Here is a 25,554-nt window from a genome sequence, read left to right as displayed (position 1 = left end):
AGCAAATACGGAAGATCAGCTGTGGTCTCCAGCCTTTGAAAGCATGTGTCCCACACTCAGCAGGCTGTGCCTCTGTATTGTTTTATTTTACTATTTTTATTATTTTTAAAATATATCTTTATTGATTTCAGAAAGAGGAAGGGAGAGGGAGAGAGAGAGATAGAAACATCAATGATGAGAGTCACTGATCGGCTGCTTCCTGCACGCCCCCAACCGGGGACCAAGCCCGCAACCCGGGCATGTGCCCTGACTGGGTATCAAACCATGATCTCCTGGATCCTAGGTGGATGCTCAACTGCTGAGCATGCCCAGCTGGGTATTTTATTATCTTTTTAAAATATATTTTTAGTGATTTCAGAGAGAGGAAGGAAGAGGGAGAGAGAGAGAAACATCAATGATGAGAGTCATTGATTGGCTGCCTCCTGCACAACCCTTGCTGGATATCGAGCCCGCAACCCGGGCATGTGCCCTGACCGGGAATCTCCTGGATCACAGGTCAATGCTCAACCACTGAGCCATGCTGGCCGGGCTCTGTATTGTTTTATGTAAGATACATTTACCGCCCCTGCTAAACACAGACACCCACGCCTTCCCCATCTGCCCTCTCTCCTGTGAGTACACACCTTGGGGATTGAAGAAGCCAGTCATCCAGAAGACATTGGGTCTCCCTTCAAATATCCACATAGAAAACTGAGAGTTTCTCTCCAAGAGTTCGGTGAACCAGAAGCCCAGGGTGGAGGAGTCCCAGGACACCCTTTTCCAGATCTGAGGTATGCGAGCATCGTACATGTTGTCCAGGGCATCCCTCAAGTTCTGAAAAAGATAAAGTTGGAAACAGAGAAGAAGGAAAATCCACCAAAGGCGGAAATGACCACTGAGTTAACAACAGCTCACCTCACTCATAATGATTGTTCCTTCAATGGCCAATTTTAGGTCACTCAGGCTGTTGCGAAGTATTGAGATGACTTTTTGCATTCTATCGATTTCCTGTCTAAGAAATATGTTCATTGAATTAAGATGTCCCATCTTTAACAAACGAGCTTTCACCTGAAACAAAGTATACAATGCAATGAGGGAGACTTTTAAATATCACTTTTACCTCTTTTCCAGTGGTGACCTCTTCTTTCTCTGTTCTTTTCCTGCCTCTGGATGTATATCTACCAGCCCAAACGAACTCTAAAATATCTCTTGCAGAACTAGACCTGCCATTAAATTCTCCATTTTCTGGCCTTCAAAAATTACTGTTCAACTAAAACGATTTTTATTTCCTACTGATTGTACTTAGTTGATAATTGGAAATGTACTTTAAACAGCCAAAGTAAAATTGTACCTTTTTTCCCCTTTCAAGTGATTAAGGACTAAGTGTCAGTTAAATACTCTTTTGCAATTTAACCTTTATAAGAGTACAGTTTGGAATACATATTTTTCTTCATAGTTCTTACAGAGTTGTTATTAGAAATGTCACAGAAAGTAGATCCAGCCAAAATCTTTTAAGAACATTTACTAGTGAATATGACCGGCTGCTGTTTCCGAAGGTCATTGCTGCCCTGGCTAGGGTGACTCTCAGGCTTTCCTAATTCAACCAACAAAGATATCTGACTTTGTGGGAGAGTCATTAAGCACCTGCCATTTGTTCCTTTTGGTACATCATTTATCGACCATTTTGAAGAGATCAATACAAAAATCTCTGGTTATGGGAACGATAAAGTACAACAATTATTGGAAAATAAGCCAATGCATATGCACATTTCAATCTAGTGACATCTGCCCAAGAAAAGATTGACCACAAATACTCACAGAGAGATCTGAACTTTCCACTGTCCGCAGCTGGAGAGCTGCCAGAGCAGGAGGGGAAGGGTGAACATGTGGGGTGGGAGAGGATTCGGAGCGACGGGGCGGCCTAAAGAACCACTAGCACACCCGTATGCCGGGAATCCTTGGCTGGAGATGCCCCCTGCCCCTCAGCCTCCAGTGGCCAAATAGCATTCCCTTCAAATCATGACTACCCTGGAAATTCACGCTTAAAGAAAAGGGTCATTGTGGAGCTACCTTTGTAACCCCCACAGGCGGGAAGTTACGTGCAGGTCTTGGTTACGATGCCAGCTCAGTAGCTCAGGTAACTCTCAGTCCACCGCCAGCCCCAAACACACGGCCCTGCCCCACTCAGGGTGTAAAAGAGAAACTTTGCTCGCAGTAGAGACATGCTTAGGAAAAACTTAGACTCTAGAAAATCTGGTTTTAGTACTGATGTTATTTTGAGTATGATTATTATTCCAGCCTAAAATTGTCTTTTCATTAATAAAATGAAAGATTTGCTGTAGTCTCATACAGGATTTTCATTGCTTCTGGGACCAAGTTGTAACGTGGCTTCTACAGTAATGGGCTCGTTCTTACTGTGGAAGCCAAAAGTATAATTATAATTCATTTTACACACTTCAGTCACCACCACATCTTAAAGAGCACATCTCCTCCATGAAACAGAGAACACTAAAAAGTGAGCGACCTTGAGAGAGGAAGTGATTTTCAGTGTTTTTAGTACACCTCCCCCCATATAGCTCCGTTTAGTGGCTCCCTCATGCCAGGTTGCCACTAGGCTGTGCCCGGAGCAGAGGTCTTGGTGAAGTGTCCAGCTAACCCTGAACAGCTCACAGTGTCCCATGGACCTGAAACCTCCTCTGATTGCATCGACCTGTGGTCTAGTCACACAGAGTAAGTCTCACCTCTCTTCACATGCCAGTTTTTAAAATCTTTGAAGGCAGGTGTAACACCTCATCTGTCCTCTGAGGATCACTTACAATGAACCATTGAAAATACCTACAGTACTTAAAATATTTATTAATTCAAAAAATATTTCCTTGCCTTCCTACAACTATCTCTACATGAAATCATTGATTTCAGAATCATAGCCCGTATCTCGGTACTTGTCTACACAGTGGGAACAAAAGCTGTTTCAAGGGGCAAGAAAATGGATTTTTATTGTGGGGGCACTCATTACAGGTGGGAGGACTAGGGGCTCCCAGCTGATAGGTGCATTTTCTCAGACTTTGAGGTGTAGGCAGGGCAGACACCAGACCACAGTGACACCTGCATTAGGGCATGAGCCTCAACTTGGCCCAGTCTAGGACTCAGGCGAAGCTCCTCTGAGCATTGGCACCAAGCGGACGGAGGCGAAGGACAGGAGCGGGGAGGCCCTGGATACGGCCTGACCTCTTGCACAAAGCAGGAGGCCAGGTTGGAGGATCTCTCACAGAACTTTCAGACCATCTGGAAATTTTACCACAAACATTTAGATCAGCGGTTCTTAAAGTGTGGTCTGGGGTCCCCTGATTCCCCAGAGATCCTTTCAGGGATCAACAAGGTTAAATTTTTTACTGTAATACTGACATTGTTTGATGTTTTACTCTCTTTGTCTCAGGAGTGCACAGAGGAGTTTCCAGGGCTATCTGAGGTGTTCTCACAACAGACTGAACACAGAAGCAGGTCTGAGACCCCATCTGTCTTCTATTAAACCAGATATTAAAGAGATTTGCAATCTAAAACAATCACATTGATCTCCACGAACTTTTCTGTTTTGAAAAGTGTACTTATTTTTTAAATAAAAATGTCATTTGCCCTAGCCAGAGTGGCTCATTTGGTTAGAGCACTGCCCTGAGCTCCAAAGGGTCACGGGTTCGATTCCCAGTCAGGACACATGCTTGGGTTTTGGGTTCTGTCTCCAGCTGGGGAGCATACAGGAGGCAACTGATCGATGTTTCTCTCCCATTGATGTTTCTCTCTCTCCCTCTCCCTTCCTCTTTCTCTCAAATCAATTTTTTAAAAGCCACTTATGTTAACATGTAATGGGTTTATTACTGTTATTTTATAATAAATTGATATTTTTGAAATTTCTCAGTTTAAATTTCTAATATATTAAACATCAGTAATTTATCCACATTTTAAAAAGCTATTTGAGGTCCTCAATCATTTTGTAAAGGGGTCTTGAGATAAAACAATTTGAGGAAAACTGATTTAGATTAACAAGCAAATACCTGGGGGTTCCAAGAAGCAGAAAAGTGTTGCCATCCAAACTGGGGAGTGAATGCATTTAAATGGCTTGCTTTCCTCTTACCTGGCTGAGAGGACTGGAAAATGGAAACTGTAGAGGGCAGGGGGCAAGAACAAGGGGCAGATTTAAAGGATGGACAGAGCAGGCTTGGGTAAGAGAGGGGAGGAGAGGTTTCCAGCCGAGAGGGTTAAGGTATCTGGGAATCCAAAGATGGGAAAAGGGTACAGAGAAGGCGATTGAAAGAAAAAGTGCAGCAGAAAGGAAATGGAAAAAGGTGTCAGAGAAATTGCAGATCATAATTTGCAAGATGCTTGAGAAAGGTAAGGAAGAGAAGACCAAAGGGGAGAAAGGACCAGCTGAAAGTGAAGAAGGAATGAGCAGAGAGGGGAAGGGACTGAAACACGCCCTCTGGGGACTGAGCTCGGCTTTGTGGAACCCACAGACAGCCCCTGTACACTGGGGGCAGGGAAGGGTGTAGCTCACCTCATGAGCAACATAATTAGGAGGCAGCTTGCTCAACATGTCTTCAGATAATCTGTAAACAATGGCTTCCCGGGTCTCTCCCACTCCACCTCCACTCTCTTTGGGTTGAATGTTGGTAATTGTTTCAAGAACAGCAGAAGCAGTGTTACTCTGGTACCTGATGAAAAGAGGGAACTGTTCAGAATGTAGCAGGGAAATGTACCTTCAGAGGTAATTGCAAAGCTCAAATGAAATGATGAATCACATAAATCCTACTCTCCCCCTCCCAAAAAGGTAGGGACTTTACCATCAACCTATAGGAACGAAAAAAAACAGGGATGCATTTTACTGTCCCCTAATGGGATACTGAGAACAGCACAGAAGTGAAACTTGTCCCTCTTCAGGGAAAGAGATTCCACAGATGTCCGTGGGAGTCCGAAGCAGTGCCACACAGCCTTGCTCGCAGCTAACCTAAACACCTCTGCAGGACAACGAACCCGCCTTCTTCAGGCCTCTTCGGCTTATGGACTGGTCATAAGCTGCCATCGTAAGACAATTCGTTAGATCAAAGAGCACCACTCATATTTCCTCAATGAATTATGAATTATTAAAATTTCCTTGGTCTTTTCTGTTCTATTTTCCCACTTGTGTTGTTATTTCCAAGGTAATCTATTGGCTCCCATTGGCTCCACCTGTCTAACTGCAGCCACCCCTCTTTAAAATCCATATATTCAATAAAGATTTACTATGTATGAAGCACTGAGCTAGGTGCTAGAATATGGTGGGAAACAGGTTCCTGCCTTGGTCCCTTTCTCTAGTGGAGGAGGAATACATTAGTCAACATCATTGTAAGAAATTCTGTGGAGAAACAGAACAGATGTTTAAGAGAGTACCGTTTGTCCCTCTCTCTCACTGCTGCTCTCAAGCTCTCTTTGGGTCAACCAGAGGCTGTGAGGTGCAAGAATTTGGGTTCTGTTCCAAAGTTGCTGGGTCAACCAGCAGTCTTGATATGAAGATGGTGTGTGTGAATGTGAGTGGGTGTGAGTGTGTGTTAGAGGTGATTTACATTAGAAGATCAAGGAAGGTCTCTTAAAATATCATATATCAGCTGAGACCTGAAGGATGAGCAGGTGGGCCATGCAGAGTGGGATAGGGTGGGAGTAAGAAGGGACTTTCAGGTAAGAGGTAAGGCCTGGAGGTCAGAAGGAATTCAGTGCATTTGAGGACCAGAGACAAGGCTAGGGAGGCTGGAATGGTGAGCTGGGAAGAGAGGTGAGGATGGAGACGAGGAGAGGCCAGGCCAATGCAGGGAGATAAGCCCTGGCGGCATCAACCAGTCCCTGGTGTGCTTGAGCTGCTCTTTGGATGGTACAATGAGAAAGGAGGGAGGCCTACACCCAAGGTGGAAAGTCTAATAGGAAACTCCTACAGAAATCTGGGACCTCACAGGACTATACACTCAGTATAAGTATAAACTAGAAATAACCCACTGGTCAGAAGGAGACTGTAGGTAAATTGATCTAGCTTGGCATTAGGTAGAAAAAGAAATCTTTCCTGAGAATTTTTAATTTACCAGGTTTGTGACATTAACTAACATTTATTCATGTTACCTATATGATTTGAAAAAACCTCAAGACAAGAGTTTATTTTAAGGTGGCCCCGGAAAGTCCCAGGTGGCATGTGGTGGAAGCAGACACAAATCTTCCCTGGAACAATATGACTTCACTCCAGGTCTTAAAGAATCCAATAGTTAATTTCCAACAGACATGAGCTCCCAGTCAAAAGTTAGCAAACTCACAAAGAAGCAAGGACTGTGAGCAAGAGTCAATAGAAACAATAAAAAGCAGAACCAGACCTGCAAAAACCTCAGAGTGAATTTTCAGATGCACATTATAAAAATATTTTTACTATACTGAAAAAATTTTAAAGGTGATTGAAAATATAAGTATGAAATAGGAAACTGTAAGTATGAATAGCATGTTTGAAAAAGAGCCAAATAGAACTTCTGGAAATTAAAAACTAAAATAAAATTTAAAACCTCTATTAGTTTTTTATTGATGCTGCAACAAATTACCACAAAATCAGTGCCTTAAAACAATACAAATGTGCTATCTTACAGTTATGTAGCTAATAAGTCTGACACAGGCCTCGCTGGGCTAAAATCAAGGTCCCAGCAAGACTGTGTTCCGTTCTACAGGCTTTAGGGGAAGATCTATTTCCTTGCTCACTTGAGTTGTTGGCAGAATTCACTTTGTTGTGGGTGTAGGGCTGAGGTCCCCAATTCCTTGCTGGGTTTTCCCCAGCTTTTAGAGGCCACCTACATTCTTCACCTCATGGCTCCCTCAGCAAAGGCAGAGCAGCAAATCCCTTTCTTGCTTTGGGTCTTTCTTCCTTCTTCCATTTCATCTCTCTGACCCACTCTTCTGCCCCTTCTTCCTCTCTCTTAGGAACTCATGTGATTAAACTGGATCCATTTAGATAATCTAGGATAACATCTCCATCTTAAGATCAAGGTCATATATTTATAGGTTCTGGGGATTAGGATATAGATATCTTTGGGGGTCCATTATTGTGCCTGCCATAATGGCTAACAATGGATTAAACAGAAGATTAAATAGAGCCAAAGGAAGAATGATAAAACTGGAAAACAAATCTGAAGGCATTATCTAGAGTGCTTCAGAGGGGAAAATAAATAGAAAATATGAAAGAGAGGTTAAGAGACACATAGGCTAAACACACAACCCAGAAAAGTTTTAGAAAGACAGAAGAGGGAGGGTGAAAAGGAGATAGTAAGTGGTGAGACAATGACAGTGGCTTGATAAAAGGGATCAAATGGAGGAAACTCAGTGCATCCCAGGATAAACAAACAAACAAATAGAAATCCATTTGCAGACATATCACAATGAAACTGTAGACCACAAAAAAATAAAGAGAATATCTTAAAAGCACTCAGGTTATCTAGAAAGAAATGACATTCAGCCTGACAACCAATTCTTCAACAGCAACAATGAGCACCAGGAGAAAACAGAACAATGTGTTCCATCCACTAGGATAAAATAACCACAAACATAGAATTGTATTCCCATCAAAACTGTCTTTCAAGAATGAGTGCAAGACAAAAAATATGAATAGACATTTCATCAAAGAAACTATACTAATGGCCAATAGCACATAAAAAATACATAAATGCAAATGAAAACCTCCATGAGATACCACTTCAAACGCAGAAAAATGGCTATAATAAAAAGACAGATAGTCACAAGTGTTGGCAAGGATGTGGAGAAGTGGAACCCTCCTCCATTGCTGGAGGGTACTGCAAAGCGCTGCAGCCACTTTGAAAAACAATTTGGTATGTTCCTAAAATGTTAAGGATAGATTAACCATTTGATTCAATAATCATATTCCTAGTTATCTATCAAGAGAAATAAAAAGACATGTCTACACAGAGACTTGGACATGAATGTTCATAGCAGCATTATTTATGACAGCTAAAAGGTGGAAACTACCCAAATGCACATCACCTGGTGAATGGATAAATAAATGTGTCCTATTCACATGCTGGCATACCATTTAGCAATAAAGAGCAATGAAGTACTGATACATGCTATAACATGGGTGAGCTTCAAAAACACAATGCTACATGAAAGAATCCATACACAAGGACCACGTCACATATGATTCCATTTATAGGAAATCCAGAAAGGGCAAATCTATAGGCACAGATAGTAGATTAGTGGCAGCCTAAGGCCAGGGGTGGGAGTGGGAATTGATTACAAATGGGGACACAGATTCTTTGGGGTGATGGAAATGTTCTGAAATTAGACCGTGGTGATGGTTGCACAACTCTGTAAAGTTACTAAAAACCATTGAACTATCTACTTAAAATGAATGAAGTTATGGTAGGCAAATTATACTTCAATAAAGCTGCTTTTCAATCAGAGGAGGGGAAAATAAGACATTTTTAGAGAAGAACAGAATAGTTTATCATCAACAGGCCTTCGCTGAAGAAAATTCTAAGAAATATGCTTCAGAAAGGAGAGTAATAGTTCTGACGGAAGGTTTGAGGGGTAGAAGTGAATGAGTCAGCCTGGCCAGCGTAGCTCCGTTGGTTGAGCATTGTCCTGTGCACGGAATTGGGCGCATGCCCAGGGTGCAGGCTAGATCTCACATCTCTGGTCGGGGTGTGTGCAGGAGATGCCAACCGGTGTTTGCTTCTCTCTCTGCTTCGCTCTCTCTCTCTTTTAAAAACTCCTTTTTAGCCCTAGCTGGTTTGGCTCAGTGGTTAGAGCATTGGCCCAAGGACTGAGGGTCCTAGGTTCGATTTCAGCCAAGGGCACATACCTCAGTTGCAGGCTCAATCCACGACCCAGGTCGGCGCACAAGTGGGAGACAACCAATCAATATTTCTCTCACATCAATGTTTCTATCTCTCTCTCCTTCTCCTTCTCTCCCCCTCTTCCTCCCTCCCTTCCACTCTCTCTTAAAAGCAATGGAAAAAATATCCTCAGTGAGGATTAAAAAAAAATAAAATAAAATCATTAAAAACATTTTTTTTTTAAATGTGGATATTTGAAAAAGGAGAGAATGGGTTAGACTGGGTGAAAGAGGTGAAGGGATTAAAAAGTACAAATCTGTAGTTACAAAACAGTCACAGGGCTGTAAGTGCAGCACAGGGAGTACAGTCAGTAGTATTGCAGGAACTAGGTATGGTGCCAGTTAGTCCTGGAAGTATTGAGGGGAACTCTATGTAAAATATATGACTGTCTAACCACTGAGCTGCGCATCTGAAACCAGCACAAAATAACACTGAAAGAAAAAAATAAAAACAAACATTTAAAAATAATGGGTCAATGCCTGGGCAAACCTAAATAAGCATTATGGTATAAAACAATAATTATATGTTAAGTGGGGGTAAAAAAAGATAAAATTAAAATACTGAAATGTCAGGAGAGAAATGACTGTAGTTAAACCTAAGAGGCTTTGACTGAGAGGAGGGCAAAGATACTGATTTTAGGCTTAAGCTAAAATGAACGCTGAAACGTCTAGGGCAGCCAGGAAAGGGGCAGAAACAGAGCACGTCACTCACAGGTTAGCAGAGGGGAAACCCAGAGTAAGAAAAACTCATGTTCAGCAAAAAGCCAAAATGGAGGAAGAAGGAACAAAACACAGAAGTAGTGGTGCAAAGAAGCAACATTTCATATTTATTCTTTACATTTTATACACATGTTATAAATGTTCTTGTACTTATTCGATAGGTTTTAAAAAGAAGCAGCCAGACGAGTGTACAAAGATGTACACATGAGACTGTCTGTGCCGGCGTGGGCAGTGGCTCCGGGTAAGGCTCTATGAGCATCTGCACGGCCCGTATCCCTGGCGCAGCCCCTCTGCGCTTGAGGCGAGGCTGCTGAGTGGAGGCTGCCGCGTAGAGAGCATGGTGCACAGGACGGCACAGCGCGCTCAGTGCCTCGCTGCTGCTGGTGTGCCCATAGGCTCGGAGAAAGCCCAGGGAGGTGGTAGTGGGACTTCTGTATGATGAGCTTCTGCTTCAATGATCGTTTTCTGTTTTCTGTATTGGTTCTTTTTCTCAATGAGAACGTATGATCTTCTTCTAACAAAGAAGATGAAAACCACTGACATTTTGAAAAATAAGAGGAAAAAAATCCCTGAGAAGCAAAGCCCACAAGGGACAAGAACTCAACAGAGACGAATCAGTGGCAACTGTTTTAGGTTCCCGGGAACGCATCCTACCAATCCCTACTGATCGGCATGTGCTGCCAGAAGGGCCCCCTCTGTCTTTTCTCACAGTACATGGAATGAGAGAATTACCTCTCTCTCTTTATCCCAAGGTGTGAATTAAACAACCTTCTGTGGAAATGGCTCCTGCCAAAATGATCCAGGCTTCTTTGCTGAAGAAAAAGCTGATTTTGTGTAAACTGGGGACTCCTGAATTACTCAGGTGACCTTTAATTTATTTAGGAAACCAGCTTAAGAGTGGAGGGGATGCTTCTGTCTTCAGTATTTTTGATTATTAGGTAGAATACACATCTGGACCCAAACTGTGTATCCTAACAATCGAACACTTTCCAAAGACCCTGCTAAGGTAAGCGCACCTGCCACCAAGCTTCACATGCAGGGCCGTTGGTCAGGTGACGCGCAGCGAGATAAGGGGCCTGCGGCAGACCCACAAAATGTCTGCAACCCAACCAGAGTCGGGGAGTTAGGTCCACATGACCTTTAAACATAAGAAATTCACAATACGGACCAGTAAGGTAAAAGCTGATTTTAATAAACTAAAGTGGGTTTTGTATAATTTTATGTATACTTTTAATTTTACTACTCTTTGGTGATCAACCTCTTTCAGAAGTTGAGGTTTTTAAATATCCCATAAGGCATTTATTTACAAAGTTGAAAAAAGGGGACACCTGTAATACTTTCAACAATAAAGATAATTTTTAAAAAATATATCTTTATTGATTTCGGAGAGAGGAAAGGAGAGAGAGAGAGATAGAAACATCAATGATGACAGAGTCATTGATCGAGCCCGCAACCCAGGCATGTGCCCTGACTGGTAATCGAACTCCGATCACCTGGATCCTAGGTCGACGCTCAACCTCTGAGCCACACCTGGCTAGGCAAAGATAAATTTAAAAAAATTAAAAAATAAAAAAGTTGAAGGATGAGTGTATAAACGCACACACACGCAACTGGACATACGAATAGGGAACAGAACGTTCTAAGAAAATGGCACAAAAGGCCTCTGCAATCCAGCACTGGTTGTTTTTCATTACTGATTTCTGAAGTGTGGTGCTATCTCAGTTTTTAAAAGTCATATAAGTAAAAGAAAAATACAGATAACAATGTCCTGTGCAGACCCACACTTGCCCTCTTTGATAATAATACAGGGTGGGGCAAAAGTAGGTTTACAGTTGTTCATATGGAAAATGATACAATAACTAACAAATAATAATACAAGAATAGACTCTCTGTTTCATGTACTCACAACTGTAAACCTGCTTTTGCCCCACCCTATATATAGCATGGAAATAGCTGACATGACAACAACATGAAGTTATCAACAGTCGGGGTTCCACACGTTGTTACATAACAGAAGTTTAATCAGAAATTTAAATGTGTACGTGACTCACACTACGCCGTGACCTATTCTGGCACTGCGCTCCAGCACACAGTGAGGACAGGGTGTGCTAGAGGAGATGCAGGTGTCACCATCGCAGGCGTCTTATGTGGAGTCATGACATTCCAGGCAAGTCTGGGTAACGTTAAACCTCTGACTTTATCGTGAACTCCGTGGAACCAAATTTCCACTGACCCCTAGAGCTCTGTTTCTTCCATCAGACAACTCCCAGACCCAATCTGTTTTAATCCCCCCTTTCCCCTCGCCTGAACTGCTCCTTGTGCCCCGTCCTTTAACATCAATGACCTCACTCAGCTGCCCAACCTGCGAACTTCAGAAGCGGCCTCCTCCCTGACATCACTCCTCAGCTCTTCTCAGTTCCCAAGTCCTATTTCCAAATTGTGTGTAGCACCCGTGTAGGAATGTCCAGCATGGTCATCCTTACTGCCTTTAGAACTGTCCCAAACTCACGTGGTGCCCACGTCTCCCACAGCCAGTCTCTGCACTGTGTCAGCATCTCTGTTAGGTCGCTTTCCTCTTCCAGCCCCACCCCCACCCCACCCCCACAGGCTCCAGGAACACTGGACTCAGCTCCCCAAACCTACCACACACTTTCACAGCCTTGTGCCCCTCCTTGGAGAGCTCCTTCCTGTATGTGCCCTCATCTGTGTTTTTGTTCACTGCACTAAAGTGTCATTTTTTAATTGCACATCTTTAAGGTGTACAACTTGATCTGATATACGGGCACATCCTTACTGCTGGCTCCCTTCCTCTCTCCTTGCATTCTGTCCCTCTTGCCCAGGGCTGCAGTCACTTCCTCCACACCCACCCCTCCTCCAACCTGAGAGCCCCTGCACATCCGTTAAGGCACAACTCAGATGTGGCCTCGCTCAGTCACTAGCTTACTTTGATCCCTAAATGGAAATTGATTGCTCCTTGGCCTTTGTTCTCATAGCCATGTGTGTGTGTGTCCTGATTTTAGAGTTTACCATATTGTATTACATAACTGTTTGCCATTCATTTATCTTCTCTGATAGATGATGAGCTCTAAGGCAACAACTGTGTCTTACTAATCCTCAAGTTGGCTGGAGAGTAAGTTCTCAATAAATACTTGTTTGCTGAATGGAGGCCAATGGGCTTGAATTTTATAAAACCTCAGATATAAAGGAGAGCAATTTTCTAATATTTAAAGGGCATCAAACTTTAATTATTTGTTTCTTCTTATGGTAAAAGTATACCATCATTACTATTTGTCTATTTCCTGGCACCTTTCCACATACAAAGATATATATATCTTTAAAGGTCAAAGAGAAGAAAACCACAGTAAATTTCCATTCATACTAAGAAAATCATAACTGATTCTTCCTACCTGTTCTAACCACACGTAAAATGGGGAACAGCCCCATATCTGGGATTCTCAGGCACTCTCCTGGCTCACCTTCAGCTGGCATCCCCTTGGAAACACTCTGGGTGCCAGCAGCACACACCACTGTGGGCGGCCAGCCTGCTCCTGGCAGCACCGCCTCACTCACCAGCACTCCAGTGAAGGGCCAGTGGAGGCGGTGCTGCTGCTGGATCCCACCTGAGAAATCGCTTCCATGGTGGGTCATTTAATCAATTTTGTGAGGTGATTTGGAAACAGTCCTTGAGACACAGCCATGGAGAAGAGTCCCTGAAAAGCTGACCAATTTCACATAAGAGCTGGACAAGCTCTCAGATCATCTCCCACCACACACTGGGCACCCAATGCCAGTGGTGTACGGCCTCCATTCTGTTTCTTTTCCCACAATGTGATTTTAAGTTTGCAAAGACAGAAAAGGCAGAAGCCTACCTAACTAGCTACAATGGAGAACAGCAAATATCTCTATACACCTCAAAAACCCAAACGCTCTCAGGAAAACAGTCCCCAGAAGTAAATGCTCGGGGGTGAGGAAGGAGAAAGATGACATTCCACTTGCTTTGGCCCTGAGTTACTTCTAGAAGGAATTTCTCCTTGAAGTAAACATGGGAGGAAGCTCATATTGGTATTGTCACTCGGTGGTTTTGGGGAGTCATCTAGGCCGTCCCTGTCGGGTGGTCATGGATAATATAAATGCAAAACAACTGAAAAAGAGAACTGTCTCTAAAATAAATAATTAACCATCTAATGAGAAATTAGTGCACTATCATATCCAAATCAGCCTCGATGTAGACACATCTTTGCACAGGAAACATCATGTGCAACGAGCATAATTTGTTTTTTTTAAATCTGAAACTCAGCCGTGTAGGCTAACAAGAAAAGAAATACAATTAAATTCAAACTGCGTAGGAATGAATATAAAAGTTGTAATAAGACATTTGATAAATTTCAGAAGGTAGAAAAATATGCATAACTGCTAATGAGAAAAAGAGGGAAAATAAATAACTGTTTTTGACATTGAGATAGTTGAATTTGCAATGTCCTTGGTACCTTATAAATCTAGATAATAAAACTATTTAAACTATGCAGAGTGATTAAACTATGCATTTTCATGGTTCCTGTCACCAAGGTATCTAAGCTCTTGGGAGAGGTTTTATTTATTTTAAAGCATTTTTCAGCTTGCTTTTCCTCCTCTACTTCTGCATTCTTAAGCAAAGACAGAGGGGAGAGACTTATGGTCCCCCTTCTCAAAGCTCCCCCTCCTCTCTAATTTGTGGATGCTAACGTCAGAGTGCAGATTCCGATAAGCAGGGGGACAGATTCTCCACCATGGCCCAGTTACAGCCCCTGAGCCTATCTGGAAGCAAGAGCACTTTTGAATGACATGAGCAGTCAGATAAATTAATACGAATCCCTCTAGCTACAACAGTCACATCGATTTAGCCGGTGTATCTCAGGGAGTCCATCCCCTCTCTGTCTTCAACTGTTATCTCTACACAAAGGCACTCAAACCTCTCACCTGGGCACCGAGTCCATGTTTCTCACCCCACTCAGACGCATCCCACTGTCTTTCCTAACTCAACACACCCCAAGTAGGACTCTTCTTCAAACACACTCCTGTTCCTAACACCTCCATCATCTCAGCTCCCAGACCAGAACCGGCAGAGGAACCTTTGATTACTTTTTTTTTAGCTCACACAGATGTGGGGAGTTACATCTTGCTGGAGTGGGAAGGGTGTGCGTGGGAGAAGGAGACTGCAGATAGGTTTTAGCTGGGAGGTTCCTTCAGTTATTGTTTACTGCCTCCTAGTGGCTGGTGAGGGAACAGCGAGGGGTTGGAGCATAGCCCTCCAAGAAGGCTCAACTGCCAAAGGAGTGAGACCCAGACTCTAGCTGCCAGGTATTTCAGAGCCCAGAGGAGACAAGGGCCAAACCTAGGGCAAAGCTCACCCAGAGACCGAGAAAATGACCAAACGCAGAGCTGTAGAACAGCGCCTACTGCCTGAGCAGGAACCGGAAAGGGCCACGGTCTCTGGAAAGAGGAGAGCAGGGGCGGGTGGAGAAGGTCCTATGACAGACCAAGTGGGAAGTTAAGAGTGAACAGAAATCAGAAGAGAGGGCCACAGGTCTTAGAGACCAGCTGGCTGTCTCTGGCAGGAATAGTCCTCCATCTGAGGCAGAGGTCCAGGGCATTTTACTTGGCCTCACTCAGCGTGATGGGAGCTTACAAGACCCTGACAGTCTAGTTTGAGAAAGACAGCTGTGCCATCGACAGCATGCCTGCCAGCAATGGCATGTAAGCCTGTGCACAGGGCTGCGAAGAGAAACACCAAAACACAAAGGTTTGTCACACCCTCAGCCCAGCAGGAACAAGTGAGAGAAAACTGCAGAAGGTTCCCAGCCTTGTTCTATATTCATTAATTGTATCAGTCCCCTTCACTCTACCCTCTGCATCCTGTCACCATCCCTAATTGCAGCCTGCACATCACACACAGGGCCTCCAAGATGGTCTATTCGTCCAAATAGCCCTTTGATGTAGGAAAATGTGCTCAATTTCACTCAAAATAAGACAAAACAAAACTGTGCTGTCATATTGGTGAAAACCCAAAATTTCCCCAATGCTGGTAATGAGACTGTGAAGAAACAGGCACTTGCATTGTTGGTGAGAGTAACAGCATAGCCCGGTGTAAGGAAATTTGGCAAGATCTACTAGGCCTTCATTTAGCGATTTACCCTGAACACACAGCTCCAACAATATGAGAAATCATAGACATGAGATTATTCATTGAAAAATTATTTGGGATAGAGAGGTATTGGAAACAACCTGAAATTCCCACCCACAGGAGAATGGATGGGTGAACTGTGGTGCATATGAACACTGGAGGAGCACACAGCTGTGAAATAATGAGGAGATATCTATGAACTGACACGGAGTGGTTATAAGAGACACCGTTAAGTGAAAAGGGCTAGACACAAAATAATATATATAGTATGGCAACTTTGTTTAAGAAAGAAAGGGTAATGAGAATATATATGTACATATGTATGTATGTCTGAGCAAAAAGAAACACAGGGAAGGTAAACCAGTAACTAATGCATTTGGTTGCCCACAAAGAAAGGGGGAAGTGGGTTGGCAATGAGACTTCTCTAAGAACAACTTCTTATCTAGTTGTGACTTTCAGCCACGTTCATGTTTCACATAATTAAAACAATGAACAAAGGTGGAAAAAACTAAAATGTAATACAAATAAAAACAAACTACCTATGTATCAGTTGATAGCATAACCACACAGAAAAAAATCTGAGTGACTTTTGAACGTCATACTCTGTGCGTCCTCAGTGGGATCTATTCTAAGGGCAAAAAGAACAGCAAAGAAATCTCAACCTGCACGCAGGACATTTGTTGTTGGTAGTGGTATTGGTAGGGTTACTTGGAGCAAGTAAGTATATATATTGAAGTTGCTGGGAGCCAGCATTCAAGATGGAATGAGGGAAGACAAGAAACAGCTGTGGGGTATACAGTTAGAATTGGAGTTATTAGTATTAGCTTATGATGTTTTTTAAAAACACACACATATTTCCTAGCTCTGTTCACTGAGAGGGGCTACAAATATGCACACACATAGAGACAGAGCAGTAAGTGTGCTTATATAGGGACATAGCTGTAGATATATAAATATACAGAGGTTTAAATATAGAAGAAGAAAAGGCCAATGGAACAAAATGTGAATAATCAGTGAATCTTGGTAAAGAGTATATGAGAGTTTACTGTGCACTTGCAGCTTTTCTGAGGGTTTGTAATAGCTCAGAATAAAAGTCCAGGGAAAGACACTTTGTCTCTCTATTGCTTTCCATTTGAATTACATTTTAGTTGCCCTGCTTTGAACCCTTTTGAGCTTTGGTTTATCCTTCTTGAGAGCTGGTGACCAAAATGCCTTCAGTAATCCAGGCATAGGCATGCCATCCCCGTAAGTTAGGGCGAGATGGTGTCAACCCTGTCTTATGTGCTCCCTGGCAGGATCCCGTAGCACATGACAGCATCATATTTCTAGGAACCAGCTCTCATGACTCCTCGGGCTCTCGCCAAGGGTGGAATCCAAGTTCTAAGCCCTCATATACAAACCACTTCAACTGCTAATTTACAAGTGCGTCAGAACTTAGTGGCCATTTTTCTGCCTGCTCACATGAGATATTTCTCTAGATTTTCCTCACTCACTAGATTCTCCACAAACTGGAAGAATTTAGCATCCCTGTTGCAGTCCACAAATATTCTCTGAGCATCAGGCACTGGATAGTATTGGAGGAACAGTGGCGAAAACAAGCTAAAGTTTCAACATAAAGGAGCTTACGTTAAATGATGGCAGCCAGACAACAGCAAACAAACAAGCGAACGCAGAGTGTGTCAGTTAATGATAAAATCTATAGAAAAAAGCAGACAAGGAGGACGGCCTCGAGGTGGGGCTGGGAAGCCGTTTGCAGTTGTTCAATAGGGCAGCTGGGAAGGCTCCTTTGACAGGTAAGCGAAGGATGGAAGAGGTGAGAAGCTGAGCCACAGTGCTATGTGGGGGGAAGGGCCTGCCAGGAAGTGCAAGTATCTGGCAGTGAGAGCCCTGGGGCCCACCTGAGAGACAGGAAGCCAGCAGGGGAGCTGATGGCCACCAGTGAGGGAGAGGGTAGAAAGCGACCAGGCCAAGAGGTTGGGGGCAGGTGGAATTATTGGGCCTTGTAGGTCAACTGTAGGTCACAGTTGACCTTTGATCTTGACTTGACTTGGATAAGACAGGAGCCTTCAGAGGGTTCTGGGCAGAGGAGTGGCATGCTCTGACTCACATTTTTAAAGTCTCAGCTAAAGCAAAACTATTTCTCTGTTTTCTCTTTCAGATAATGTTTAGGTTGATATGCAAATAGGCCCCTGAGGAATCCCTTTAATTTCTTCACTTTTTTCCTGTCTCTGGCTAATTTTATGACAGTTTTTATTCTTCAAATAACAGAGCTGCCACCAAAGAGCCATCAGGGTTCTCTCGTGGGGGTTGAAGCTGGGTGAGCCATTTGTGGGTCTTTAGAGTGACCCCACGTCTTTGAAGACAACAAGAACATGAGAGAGAATAGAGGAAATGGAGAATCAGAATTAACATGAGTGACTGAGAGGTCAAGAGACCACGCCTCATGAGGGGTGAGGCAGTGGTCAGGGGTGGGAGCCCACAGGGACTCTGGGGCTGCCTGGCGGAGGCAAAGACCCAGGCGAGGACGTCCAGGCGAGGATGTCCAGGTGAGCATGTCGCTGTGGCTGTAGGTGAGCGACGGGAGAGAGGCATGCCGCATGCCGTCTCAGCCATTACAGCTTAGACTCTACCAGAGGAGTCTTGGTTTCTTTCTGTTTCCTAAAACCATGCTCCGAGACATCAACTTTGTGGTATTTCATCAACAGGTCAGAGGCCACGACCATCCAGTGGAGAATCGGAGCCAGGGCTTTTCGGAGTCCTCTCTGTGGAGCCGGGAGGTACTGTTTTCAGGTGGGGACTTCCAGAGCAATAAGGGATGAGACCTCATCCAAAGCAAAGGTCCTAGAAGAGGCTTGGGACCTGGATCCCCTTCCTATCTCTCCATTCGGTGCTTCTTGCCTCGGTGACTGGAGCAGGGATCTCCCTTGGAGATGCAACACCCCGGGCCCCCCTGGAAGGTTCCACATCCATGCCCTGTACACCTTGCTCACTGCCCTGTGCCCATGTAGATGGCCAGTGACAAAGGAGGCCGGTGAGCAGGTAGAGACGGGACCACGAAAGGGAGGGTCAAGCAGAAGTGCCATCCGCACCCTCCTCTCTCTACCCTCCTGGTCCTATTAGATTCTACTTATGACCACTGTTCTTAATGGACTTTTTTGAGGTCAGAGGCAAGGAGCTGGGAGACTGCTGTCCTATCAGTGGAGAGCATAAGTACCAATAACACCAGCTGTTTTTATGAGATGACAGAGAAGTAATCAATGCATAAATTAGAGCCTTAGCGTTGTCATAAATCCAGAGCATTGGGATTTAGTGAGGGGAAAGCAGCCAAGATATGACAAAGTTGTAATTGGGAGACAGGAAGTGGCACTATTTTTCACAATAAAATAAAAAAGCAGGGAAAGTGGAGAGATTAAGAGAGAAAATGAAATGCACAGTCCTTGCCAGGCTAAGTTACAAATGACTCCTTCAAATTTAAAAAATGCCAGGAACTTACGTGATATCGGCATTCGGGTGAAGCCCAAAGACTTCGGGGTTGTCCAGGGAGGGCAGTAACTGGATATATTCAAAATACTGGTCCAAGGTTTTGCATACGGGGATTTTATAACCGGTATAAAAACAGAACGATGGTTCAAACATTTTCTCACTGAACCAGACCTACATGGGAGAGAAGAGAGAAGAAATAAAATCGATAAACATCTAAATGGAAACCGCTCCTGTTAAAGAGGAAGGGCTGCCTTATTTCCATTTTAATAGTTTTTAATATTGAGGTTGAAAGCACCTAAACACAACCACTGATAGAATAACGAGCACACAGATGAAGAAAAGAGACAGCCCGCGACACAAAGCAATGAGGCCCCAGCCTCTGCGTAACGGCCAAGAAGGTATTTGCCAACATTGCAGAGCAGAGGGCCGCCCTGCACGTCTGCTCTGACCCAGCGGCCGGAAGACACTCCATCCCTCTTTGGAAGAGAGGTGGTGACATACTGTAGAGTAGATGAGGTGACAACCACACACACGTGTGCGCACACACACACACGGGACAGTAGCTGGCGTTTTCAGTGCGGTCCCTCTCCCCCAGCGGGGCTCCTGGGGGAAGGGGCTCTGCCTGTGCTCACTGTGGCTCACAGAGGTATTAAGCACCACATGAGGCCAGAAAAACTTCTTCCAAAGCTCTCCCTTCCCACCCTGAGCTGGAGAGCTCCCTCTGTTAATTTAGTTGTGTCCTTGGCCACAAGAAGCAAATGTATCCAACCGTCTTATTGTTCGCCTTAAGGACACCCTATTCTTGTCCCCCATGCGCTGATTATCTGTAATGTAACAGCGAGAGAACGAATACATGCTTGGTGTGAATAGACTTATTCTGAAGAGGAAAAAATAATGCTGAATGCCTATGAGCCAGATTTGAGACAATGACTTCAGTATCTAACAGGGCAATTTTCCGGTCGGAAGGGAGATAATGGGGAGTCAGGAAGAGCAGAAATGCAGGCGGATGTCTGAATCACCCGGAGGACTCCCTGCGAAGGAGGTGGGGACTGTGCCTTATTTGGTTAACCACACCTACTCCAGGATCTCTGCTCATATCCTTCCCGCTCTTTCCAGGCCCAGGGATTGTTCTGAATATGAAACACCCCGTGTAACCGGTCTCTCTTTTGCCCCATTCGCCGCACTCCTACCCTATTCAACTTCTGCACACAATGCATCGAGGCCAGAATGAGAACAGAATGCAAAGATGAGGCACACACAGTCCTTCCCATCAAGGAGCTGGCGACCCAGTGTGGGGCTAAGCCAATTACATAATAGCCATGATACAAAGTGCACTAAGGCAGGAGCCAGAGGAAGTCAAATAAGCAAAGCAGCACAGAGGCTTAAAGCAGGAAGAAAGAGCAGCCAGGTGGGTGTCAGGCAAGGCTTTATCTAGGAGGTGATTTTGGCGGTAAACCTTGAAGGATAGGATTTTGACAGTGGAAGTTGTGATGGGGAGACCACACAGGCAAAGGCATAGAATAACTAATGCAAAGGTGAGGCAGGTCAGGGAAATGATGAAGTCTCAGGTAAACATAATATGGTGGTGAGAGAGAGGACAGGAAAGGTGGAGTGAGGCCACACTGTGGATGACTATGAATGTCAGGGTGATGACTGGTGCTCATTTAAGAAACTGGGAGCAGTTGAAAGGTATTAGAGGGAGCAGTTCTCTGATCATGGTCATTCATAAGAAAGATTATGTTTCTGGTGATGTGGGTGACGAGGGAGGGGAAGGCCATGGGTCTGCAGCTCGCAGACAACAGGTGACCACTGTGAGCTCTGTGTCGTCAGATGACAAATATCTATAAAAGCAAACTGATGTTTCTTCCTGGTTTTCCATTACCTTATTTATACACACACAAACAATTGGATTCACAAACACAAATAGCTGAGTTTCATCTAATTTGGAGGATATTTTGGGGGTATAGTCAAAATACAGAATATGAAGTCTACATGAAATTACTTTGGGAGATTCTAGAGGGTACTTTACAAAGATATGCAGTCATACTCCAAAGACAAGAAATAAGATTCTACAATTGTTGGTTGGAGGAACGACACACCATAAGACACTGAGACTAGAGAAAACAAAGAGGGGTTCAAAGATTAGCCCCAAAGTGAAAGTCATAGGAACGGAGGGCCCCACTGGAAGGCACTGGTACACACTGAAGCCAGTTCCTGCTTGGGCAGCGCTGGATGCCACAGTCAGGGTGAACTGGCAACAGGGAGGCTAGTCCCCGGGTCAGAAGATAAATGAGGCTGAGGTTGAGGTGCCTTTACTTTCTCCTTCAGAGCTCAGATACAGGGCTGAGTGCATCATACCCCTTTATATTATTGTTCGCATGAGTCTAGGCCCCACTGAGTCTTCTCCCCACTCAACCCTGATACTCACTCCCAGTCTCCTTCCCTCTCAGGGCATCTGTTTAAATGTCCTTGATACATGTCTTTGAAAGTGTATTTATCCTTGTGAACTATACATGTGTTATTAGAGATCTCATTTGATTTCATTAATCTCTGCACTCAGCAGGAAGTTTCTAAGATCTGTGCATGATGTCACACAGATTATTTCTTCCAAATGCGGCGCTATATTCCACAACAGGCATCTGCGACATTACTCATCTATTCCCCATGATGACTCCTAGGTTGCCTTCAACTTCCCACATACAATATCACTATTTGCAGACATATCCATTTGTAGACTCTTTCTAGAAATATTCTGGGATGTCCCTACCTAGGATACTTAATTTCGGTAAATTTTGCCCAGTGGCTCTCTGGAAGGTCTGTACAGGTCTAACCTCCAGGAGCCAGGTTCCTGCCCTCACACATCATTATGACACCCACCTTTCTCCGCACATAGTTTCAAGAAAACTTGTAAAAGGTTGAAAGAAACATCAGTTTTCTGGTCAGTCCCTAGTTTACCAAAGTACCCCCAAAGCTTGTGCTTTAAATTTTGTTGAAGTTTTCATTTTGTTTGGGTGTGGGTGGGTCATTGAAACAGAGAATTGCCAATATAGATTCTAAAATAAAGAATTCAAGCAACCATAAAACACTCACATATCTGCTTTTCTCCCATTTGGTAATATATATTGCTTCTTTAACATGTACAATTTTAACAGGAGCTTGAATCTGGTGGGTTATATATACTACTCATCCTTGACATGAAGGGTGAAAGCCATGACTGCTAAGAACACTCTCCAGAAAATGTTCAAAGTGATACATGTGGGTTTCACTGGGCACAGAGAAAAAAATGAACACTTCATCAATTTTCAATTGTCTGACCTAATGGAAAAGATGAGAAAACTCAAATTATGGTTCATTTTCCAATCAGTTATTTTGGGGCTTAAAGTCGCTCTGCGTGGTTTCAGAGAAAGAAGCGGGGAGATTATGTGCAGTGTTTTCCTGGAGGCGAGGAGGCTGGGAGGGGCCCTGGGCATGCACAGCTCATCTGTACAGAAGATTCACAGACCACAAGCATATTACTAGATGGTTTGGTTTCGGTTTTGGTTTTGGTTTTAATTTTGTTTTGTTGGCTGATTGTTTGCAGCAGTTCGGCTCTATATTTCTTTTCCCCCTTAAGTTTGGCTTATGTATTACAAAAAAATATTTTTGTTTAAAAAGAAAATATAATAAAATGTCTCCATACCTTCCCCCCAACTGACTTACTCTAGCAAAGCAATTAAGTAGACGTTTATCGAAGTCATCTGTCACTCTGCCTCCATACTGCACTTCTCCAATCATGTACCGAACCGTACTCCACGATACACCCTGTATTAAAAATAAAAAAGAATTCTTCACCGTCCATGCAATCAGAAAATCCTAAACATTTCAGGCCCTTCCTAGAGGCAAGGTCTGGGAAAGGAGGCACCCACTGGGCTGCATGTAAACCCCTCATTATGTTACCTTAACAGCCCTGCTGCTCTAACACAACGGGAACCGCTACAGTTTGTTCACTAACAGCAAACCCAAACACTGAACATTCATGAATATGTTGCTCACCGATTGTTTAAAATAGGGGATAAAACCTATTTTTCACTCTGTGGCTAGAATCACCTATAGTGCTCGTTACAGCAATGCCAAGCTGCTAGAGCAGAAAGCGGTGTTTAGTGAAGAAAAGAAAAACCACGTAATCGACACTCCAACATGCACGCTTAGTAACGTATCTTCTGACTCAGCATGAGAACAACTAGAAAGTGATTCAGTCACAACATTTTCTAAACGAAGTCCTTTGGTGTCTCACTCTGTGAACTTAACTACATGAAAGTGTATTCATTTCCACAGCAATTTTATACCAGCAATGCATTTCAGATAGTAATAGTTTTTTATTTAAAAATCACTTCAGTACCTCTGAGGTAGGAGACATAAGGATGCTTGACTTTACTTTCTCTCGGTTAAAACTTTATTTTCAGCTCTGTGGCGTTTCAAAGCAACTATTTCAGGAGAGTTGTTCCTTGTATATACCAACATGATAAATCATCACAGAATATAAACCCGCGATATGATTCATCAAAATGTCATAGTCAACTTATTATCTCCTTGTAATGTCAAGGGAAAATGGTTTGATTGTGGATTTCCCACCCACCCAGATAAAGACTCACCCTGGCTTAGCATCACCACCAGTACAAAGTCTCATTTCCCTCTGGATCTGCTAGAAGGTGAGCAGGACACTGGTACTCACTGAGCCCCATTAGCACCATAAGCTGTGCTTTCACGATGCTAACTCACTCTCTACAGAAACCATGGCCATTTTAGGTGAGGAATCAGGCTCCCAGAGGCTCAGGGACTTGCTCCAGCTCACAGTCCTTATTAATACACGTGTGAAAGGGCAACCAGGTTTGCACTCTTTGCTCTGTGACCTTGAGGAAGCCCCTTATTCTCTTTTGTCTACTACCTCAACGGTAAAACGGGGCTGGTAGTGATGCCTCCCCTTAGAGTTGTGAAAATAAAGATGAAACCCTGCCCGGGGAAGCACTCCGAGGGCTGTGAGGTGCTGTACAGCCATTAGCGACCCTTGTTGGGAATTGTTGCTATTTACGTGCATGAGCTTAACCATCTGTTAAGATGTTGACCGGGGCGAGATAACATTTCACTTGAGGAGGCATGAGTGAGAGGAAGAGAGAAAAGCTTGGCTTTGACTCTTGGGTGTGATGTGAGGAAGACCAGTGTGAGATGGAGTCCGAAAGCACTCCTATGGGCAGGAGGGTGGGAGTTGAATGGCTGGACCAGCAGAGAGCTGACAGGAACGGGCAGTCCCTTTGCAGGGAGGTGGGGACCCCAGCACATTCTCTGCATATCACACTGGAAATGTCTATAGAACCTTGATCAAAGACAGCAATAAAAACAGAAAAGAATTTTCACTCACTTTTTTAATATCACACTCATCAAGGTGATTCTGAATAAACTGAACACTGGCTGTGAAGTCAGCAGAATTGAATTCATAGGGAATATTCCATCCCAAGGGACCAAATTTGCGGCGTTCCTTAAAAACACCAAAGAAAAGTACAGAGTGAGATTCTAAAATTGTATACAGCTGATTCTTTTTATTATTATTATTAAAATAAAAAGTAAAATTAAAGCATGATATCAAAATAGGTTGACATAAAAGAACAGTATTCAGTTTTGGATATACTGACCTTCCAAAATACTATTCCATGGTTCAATAGCCAGGCAGTTTATAAGAACCAATCTCCAAATATCTACTGAATTGGAGATTTGGGGTTTAAAGAAGTCTAGGTCTCCACTGCCAACTTAAAAAAAAATGCAGCAGGTGCTCAATAGACATCTGTCAAATGAACTATTTATTCTAAGTTGGACTCTTGGAAGTTTCAAATAATAAATGTAAGGTTTTGAATTTTTTTTCAAGGTGACTAACTTAAGCACTCAAGCACTTAGACTCTCTGCTAGTTTCACTTTGTAATCTTGCAATTTTGGACTTTGAAAACCAACATTCCTGCTGTAAAACACGACACACCTTCCTGTCCCAGCATTTTCACTTTGCCCTCATGTATTCTTCTGTGAAACACTGGCTCACCGTTGCCAACTGCCAGCTTATGCATAATAACCAACGGCCTTGATATTCTGGAGACCATTTTAAAGTTTTGGTTTTTTAAAATATATCTTTACTGATTTCAGAGAGAGGAAAAGAGGGGGAGAGAGCTAGAAACATCAATGATGAGAGAGTCATTGATCAGCTGCCTAGCCCGCAACCCGGGCATGTGCTCTGACCGGGAATCGAACCCTGACCGCCTGGATCCTAGGTCGATGCTCAACCGCTGAG

The 25,554-nt window shown here is 43.6% G+C and overlaps 1 protein-coding gene across 1 annotated transcript in view; it reads right to left on the bottom strand.

Moving 5' to 3' along the window:
* Positions 1-25,554, bottom strand: part of DNAH8 (dynein axonemal heavy chain 8) — a 243,812-nt gene that overhangs the window by 11,821 nt on the left and 206,437 nt on the right. The window contains exons 86-91 of the mRNA XM_087817239.1: positions 24,640-24,756; positions 22,944-23,045; positions 19,255-19,415; positions 4,529-4,685; positions 895-1,047; positions 624-813 (exon numbers count right to left, since the gene is read on the bottom strand). Coding sequence (XP_087673365.1) covers positions 624-813; positions 895-1,047; positions 4,529-4,685; positions 19,255-19,415; positions 22,944-23,045; positions 24,640-24,756 — 880 coding nt within the window. The remainder of the gene's footprint in view (positions 1-623; positions 814-894; positions 1,048-4,528; positions 4,686-19,254; positions 19,416-22,943; positions 23,046-24,639; positions 24,757-25,554) is intronic.

Source organism: Miniopterus natalensis, chromosome 5 (assembly GCF_054644295.1).
Source record: "Miniopterus natalensis isolate mMinNat1 chromosome 5, mMinNat1.hap1, whole genome shotgun sequence".
Taxonomy (NCBI): domain Eukaryota; kingdom Metazoa; phylum Chordata; class Mammalia; order Chiroptera; family Miniopteridae; genus Miniopterus; species Miniopterus natalensis.
The sequence above is the reverse complement of the archived record's forward strand: the minus strand, read 5'-3'. Positions and strand labels throughout refer to the sequence as shown.